The 6,085-nt window shown below is 52.8% G+C and overlaps 2 protein-coding genes across 4 annotated transcripts; both read right to left on the bottom strand.

Moving 5' to 3' along the window:
* Nucleotides 1–131: 131 nt before the first annotated feature.
* On the bottom strand, nucleotides 132–4,687 carry gprin1 (G protein regulated inducer of neurite outgrowth 1). 3 transcript variants are annotated; one of them, XM_086139236.1, is made up of 3 exons: nucleotides 3,532–4,685; nucleotides 1,679–3,142; nucleotides 132–911 (listed from the first exon to the last, which is right to left on the bottom strand). In XM_086139236.1, the coding sequence occupies exons 2-3, from the start codon at nucleotides 3,110–3,112 to the stop codon at nucleotides 906–908; spliced, it is 1,440 nt and encodes a 479-aa protein (XP_085995362.1). In that variant the 5' UTR covers nucleotides 3,113–3,142; nucleotides 3,532–4,685; the 3' UTR covers nucleotides 132–905. The 3 variants fall into 3 exon arrangements, with proteins under 3 accessions (XP_085995362.1, XP_085995363.1, XP_085995361.1); XM_086139237.1 differs by having other exon boundaries at nucleotides 1,811–3,142; nucleotides 3,532–4,684; XM_086139235.1 differs by having other exon boundaries at nucleotides 132–3,142; nucleotides 3,532–4,687.
* Nucleotides 4,688–4,810: 123 nt separating this feature from the next.
* Nucleotides 4,811–5,977, bottom strand: adirf (adipogenesis regulatory factor). Its single transcript, XM_086139241.1, has 3 exons — nucleotides 5,521–5,977; nucleotides 5,359–5,421; nucleotides 4,811–5,097 (listed from the first exon to the last, which is right to left on the bottom strand). Exons 1-3 carry the CDS (start codon nucleotides 5,597–5,599, stop codon nucleotides 4,994–4,996), a joined length of 246 nt encoding a protein of 81 aa, XP_085995367.1. The 5' UTR covers nucleotides 5,600–5,977; the 3' UTR covers nucleotides 4,811–4,993.
* Nucleotides 5,978–6,085: the final 108 nt, after the last annotated feature.

Below are 6,085 nucleotides of genomic sequence, written 5' to 3'. Positions count from 1 at the left end.
TGCAGAACCACATCTTCACAACCTCTCATTATGATGGAGAAGCGAGGTGTTTCCTTACTTTAGGTAGCGTTGCTTGGTGAACTGAAACGATCAATCTGTGAAGTGCCGAAACAACCAGGACGATATCGAGGTTCGTTTTCTTTTTTTTTTTTTTCCACGCACACACGAAGAACTTTATTTGTTCATAAAACAAGAAAATTCAAAAGTGGTTTGGTTTGATCCGAAACAAAGTATATCAGCATTTTCTCAGCACACAAGACAAATCTACTCGCTCGTCCCGCTCGTCGAGACGAGGGGAAGAGAATATTGCGTTGCGTTCGTGAACGATAAGAAAGTTTTCGATGCTCACAATGTTTTTTTTTTTTTTTTTTTTTTTTTTGATTTGATTTTTATATTTTTGGCAATATTTCCTTTGGGTGTGAGAGACTTGTAGACAAAAACTTCATGCATTGTATGGGCTTATACCACGCTGAGAAGACTTAGTTACAGCTAAATGAATGTATCACAAGTGCAATATTTAAATAAACAAAATATGCGCAAATACGAACCCTACCCCGACCTTATGAACACCAAGATCACGTCTGGATTTGAAACACCGGAAAATCATTTTCATCACACAAAGTACAACCGAATCACCAATAATGACACTAAAGTACAGCAAGTGATAAACGACTGAAAAAAAAAAAAAAACGAAACAAAACTGCAAATTCATCAAACGGTGGTATCTAGGTATTGTGCTTTTGTCGGTATATTTTCATGTTTCCACAATGAAAGAAAACCAAAGGAGTTTATCCACACATCCGTGAGCGCCGTCGCTTCCGGGCCGCACTGACTGATTGTCCACACGGTAAACAAACAGAATTGAAAAAGGTCGATGTTGTTGCCGTTGTCTGTCTCCACCTCAGCTACATCTGCAGAAAAGGAGAAGAGCAACTGGTTTCAATGGCTTAAAACGTTCACAGACCACCAGAAGTGACACGTGGGACTCCGGCGCCGCCGTCTTCGTTGTCCAAACTTTCGATCGGTTACTACGTGAGCTAGTACAAAGAAATGTCACAGGAAGTGAAAAGGCGGACTTGATTCGCATGGCATTTTCCGTATGGCGCGTTTCGCAGGAACCAACAAAAAAAAAACCCTCTGTCTCACGGCCGCCTGCGGACTACCTGCCTCACTCGTCATTTCCGGGTTTTCCCGTCACGGCTTAGTGTCACTCGGTGGTGTGCGCTTTGGAGCAGCAGTGCGGCTGCTGCATGTTCTCCATCAGCAGGCGGAAGGGGTTTCTTCTGCCGCGGCTCGCCTTGGCCCCCCGCTCTCCTCTCTTCCCGCCTCGGCCTTTCCCCGAACCCAACCCCCCCGGAGGATGCTCGGAGACCAGAGGCGTAGCTGACGGGTTGAGAGGCGGAGGGGGAGGCAAGGAGGACTGACTCTTTTGCTTCTTCACCTGCTTCTCCAAGTGTTTCTGGATAGCCGATCCCAGCACCGCCACCTCCACCACTGCGCCATAAACCTCCCACGTCATCCCTTTCTCATCCCAGCTTACTTCCTGCACCGGCTCCTCGCATTTTTCCTCGTCCTCCTCGCGGTTTCTCCCCTCCTCTTTTCCCCCTTCAGCCGCCTCTGCCCTTTCCTCCTCACCCGTTACGTTCTCCTCTTCCTCCTCAGATCCGGGTGTACTCACTTGTTCCTCCACCTCCACTATCTTTTCCTCGACGCTTACTTCTTTTCTGAAGTCGGGAAAAGCTGCGGCGGTGGGCGTTCTCGGGGTCATCGGCGCCGTAGCGACGGAGCGAAACTCCACCCGCTGACCCACCTGCAGCTCGGCGTCTCTGGTCTCGCCGCCGCCGCCGCCGCCGCCACCGCCGGCGGAGTTCGGGAAGCGGAAGGCGTTGTCCCCGTCGGGGGGCGTCATGGGGCTGGTAGCCACGGACTGACACTGCACCACCTCCAGGCTCACCTGTGTGCGGATGTTGTGGCAGCCGAAAGGCGCCGGAGATTCGGGCACGGCGGACTTCGTCGGGGGGAAATCTTTCGGGTCGCCGTCTTTATTTTCTTTCGCTTCTGACTTTGCGGGTCTCTCGTCTGTCTCGGCGTTCCGGCCCGGCGGAGGGCTTGAGGCGTCCGGCGCTTGGTCGCGTTCAACTCTTTCCGCGTTGCTCTCGTAGTCTACGCCTTCTGCCGATACATCCGGGTCAACCGTCTCGGCCTCGGCGGGCCGATGGGACCCCCCCGAGGAGAACTCCTCCTCCTCGTCCTCCTCCTCGGTGTTACCGTGGTGGGTCACGAGGATGGTAATGTCCTGGTCCATACTGCCCATCCTTTGCTGCTTGCGGTCGCCGTCTTCGGGCGTCACTTGTGAATCCACTTGCGCGAGGCGGTCGGTCGAGGTCTCTTGAGAACTCTTCGCGTCGAGGACTCGGGTCGGAGCGGCGCTGATCTTGGACTCACTCGTCGTCGACGGGAAACTCTCGCCCTTCCCCGGCGCCGTCTCCCTGCCGCTCAGCTCCGGAAAGGCGCTGACGGAGGGCGTCTTCGGGGTCATGGGGGACGTGGCCACGGAGCAGACCTGCGCCCGCCGACCCACCTGCAGTTCGGCGTCCTTCGTGTCCGTCCCCGCGGCTCCGGGACGGCCGAAGGAGGCGGGGAAGAAAAAGGAGTGAGCGCCTTCGGGGGGCGTCATGGGACTGGTGGCTGCCGAGCAGCACTGGACCACCTCCAGGCTCACCTGCGTGCGCATGTGGTGCTGCCCGAACGGCGCCGGGGAATTGGGGTCGGAAGGATCCGCTGCGGACGGCTCGGGAAACAAGGCGTTCTCCTTTTCCGGATCCGCGTTTTCCTGCCGGACCGTGAGAACTTCATCCCGGTCGGCCGTGTCTTTTTGTTCAGCGGCTGCTGTTTTGTCGACCCGGTGTTGCCCCGCAGGAGGGAGGGCGTCCGTCTGAGCGCCGTCCGGCCGATCGGTATCGTCGGATGCCGATTCCCGACCCGCGTTTAGCTGAGGTCCCCCGGGCGCGGCGCTTCCGTCGGAGCTGCCCGGACGCTCCCTGTCCTGTTTCTTCTCGCAAGGCTGGGGTTCCTCGTGGAGACCTCTCATCTCGTCTTTCAGACTTCCCATTGCTGCCTCACTTTGAGCGGGGAGACGTTCCTGCAGGACATAACACAGCACTGACACACCGTATCAGAACGCCGCAATCAGATGCGATGTGATAAATGCGGTCCAATCGCCGCTCGCATTCCCAAAATGAACATGCAACCAAGTTACGTCACCGCGTTCCCGTGCTTATTACTCAATACGAGGATGGTTTTAAACTGGCATTATCGAACGTGAAATGAAGAGAGCGCGATGTGAGATTTCATTTTGCTCGTATTTCCCCACCTCCCGCGAGAACCTAAAATTAGATTTACACGCCGACGCTCCGGTTCGAGAGAATCGGCACATGGAAATGACAGCACGCACCGTAACTGAGTAAACGCAGTTTCTGACATGAATTCAAACGGAATTTTGAACAAACAAGAAGCGAGTCGCAGACGTACCTCAGCAGTCCAAATCAAACTGAAGTCTCTCCACAACTCTTCAGCAGATTTAGGTCAAACATGGTAAATATCGCCGGTAAATGAGACCCAAATCTGTCGGCGTATCCCTCCTGTTGATTGATAGCGACTGCGATGGCTACAGGTTTGTCTCTAGAAGAATCTGTCTCAGGCAATCCTCGCTCTTTAAGCTGCGGCTGTGTCTGTTGAAAAGCTTCAGATTCCCAGTTTCCCTGGAAACCACAGCCAGGTTCCGGCAGTGAGTGGTAATGTAATGACAAAATGTGCTCTGCTCTCTAATCATCAGAAAATCATAGTAATTAACTTCAGGTTTCTCATAGCAACACGACGGCGACGGTGTGCGGAGGGACGAAAATGTGCCGCGCGTTTTGTCGTTCCAGAAACTCTGGAAGAGGTGAAAATTTGAATCATCACAGGTGACGGCGGAGGGAGATTCTCAGGGGAGATCCGGCCCGATCGCTCAAATATACTGGAAATATACAGTACGCACACACACACTCACATACACAGCGTGTGTGTGTGTGTGTGTGGTCTCAGAGTTAAAGGAAGGCAAACAAGCAGATACAGTCTGATAAAAACATGACGTCCTTTTGAATGCGGCTCTCTATGCAGCGGCAAAAAAAAATTGCAGAAGTCTGAAATATTAGCGAGTTCTGATGTAACAAAAACAGTACGCCGGGTATCAGCTGAAAGAGCCTGGAGCACGCAGACCTCTGCCTCCCACACACACACACACACACACACACACACACACACACACACACAGCCCACTATATATGGACTCGGTTCTCCCTCCTCCCTCTCCACTTTGCAGAACCGGAGCTTTAGAATTGTCACTTTGAGTCAAGATGTGAAGTTTCCTGTCCTTTGGAGAGGTGCGTCTTTCTTAGCGTACAGTGGCGGCGGCGGTGCGCGGCTTGGCCGGAACACCGTGTTCTGACAGAATCGTCCTCGCCGCTAATTCAAAAGGCCTCCGCCGATTCCCGGCCTCCGCCGAGTCCTGTTACCTAGCAACCGTGTAGTGTGACGGAGGGAGGTGCGCGGGACCGAGGTAGAGAGATCTGTTCGTATTCTCATCAGGAGCCGTCGGCACGCCAAAGGCCATCTTCTCAGCGCCGTGTCGTAATCACCAGCGCGGTGATTCATTGACGAGTACTCTCCGCGCCGCCGAACGGGATGCGTCGCATACGAGAGCGCCTCGCCGGTTGACGCCGGCGTCGACCGCTCGGCCGTGTTATGCCGTAACGCATCTTTAAAAGGCAGGGAAACAATTTGGTCTCTGTGTTTATTTCACATGCAATGAAACCTATCAGTCAGCAAAAGACAAATTGCTAAAGATGCTGGTGGGGGGGAGAGAGGGGATAGAAGACAATTTCTAGACATTTTCTCTGGAATGTCATGTGTATATATACATATATATACACGTTTATATATATTTAAGGGATCACTTAGTCTCCACTTTCTGTCCAAACTCCTTGAGCGTGTCCTTGGCCTTGTCAGCAGCTCGTCCTATGACCACCTGGGTCTGTTTGCTGGCTTCTTGAGCAGCTTCAGAGACAAACAGGTAGCAGAAAACAAAACAACACATGATAACTGTCACTCTGAATTATCCAAAAACTCCCGTCAGCGCACAAACACTCTCAAGGATTTATCCGTTAAGTGAAAAAAAAAACCATAAACCGTTGCTCCGTAACCATCGATCCCGCTCTCCGTAACTCGCCGATACGGCCGGCTTGCGGGTTTTGGACGGTAATACTTTTTGCACATGGCGAGAAAGAGGTTTGAAGGACGGGGAAGCGTGCCGGGTACCCGTGCTGGCCGTTTCTTTGGAGGAGTCTGCCACCTGCTGCACGGCGTCTTGAGCTGCCTGAACTGAAATCACAGCACAGAGAGCACACACACAGCAAATGACGCCGTCGCGTTTTCCATGTTCGAAAAAGGCCGCGCCATCTCCCGATCGGGTCTTTTTACCTGCCGTGTCCGCCGCCCCCTTCGCCGCCGACTGGCCGGCGCTTTTCAGGCCCTCGAAGGACTTCTTCAGCGAGGCCATGGCTCCCGTTTCGGCCCGTGTGGCGTCCGGGCGTCTATCTGCGCGGGCAGCGTTGGAAGCCGAGGTTTAATACCCTCCGTCCGAGCCCGACGCCGGCGAGCCTGCATGTTCCAGATGGATTAAACCGAACAAAACCAAACCGGAGAGGCCCGATCACACTGGCATCCCGTCTATGGCCGAGCGGTGCCAGCGACCAAACGCCCACTCAGCAGATTCTACACATCCTGCCGTCAAAACCCAGACAAGAGCAAGCAAAACGAGAGCCATGTGAGGAGGAGGAATTAAACTCGCGTGCGGGGAAAACATTTTTTTTTTTTGAAGAAAATGCAAGTTTAGTTTTCAATATCACAATATCAGAGACTATTCTGGGATTTTTTTTTTGTTTGTTTTTAACTTTTCCATTTACAGAGGATTTGTAAATCTGGCTTAACACATGAACCCTTTTATTGACAAGTCCTGCATATTTAAAGCACACTTTTTTTTTTT

This window comes from Fistularia commersonii, chromosome 31, assembly GCF_037954325.1.
Source record: "Fistularia commersonii isolate RoL2024-O1a breed Wild chromosome 31, RoL_Fcom_v1.0, whole genome shotgun sequence".
Classification (NCBI taxonomy): domain Eukaryota; kingdom Metazoa; phylum Chordata; class Actinopteri; order Syngnathiformes; family Fistulariidae; genus Fistularia; species Fistularia commersonii.
Note: the sequence above shows the minus strand (reverse complement) of the source record. Positions and strands in the feature narration are given on the sequence as shown.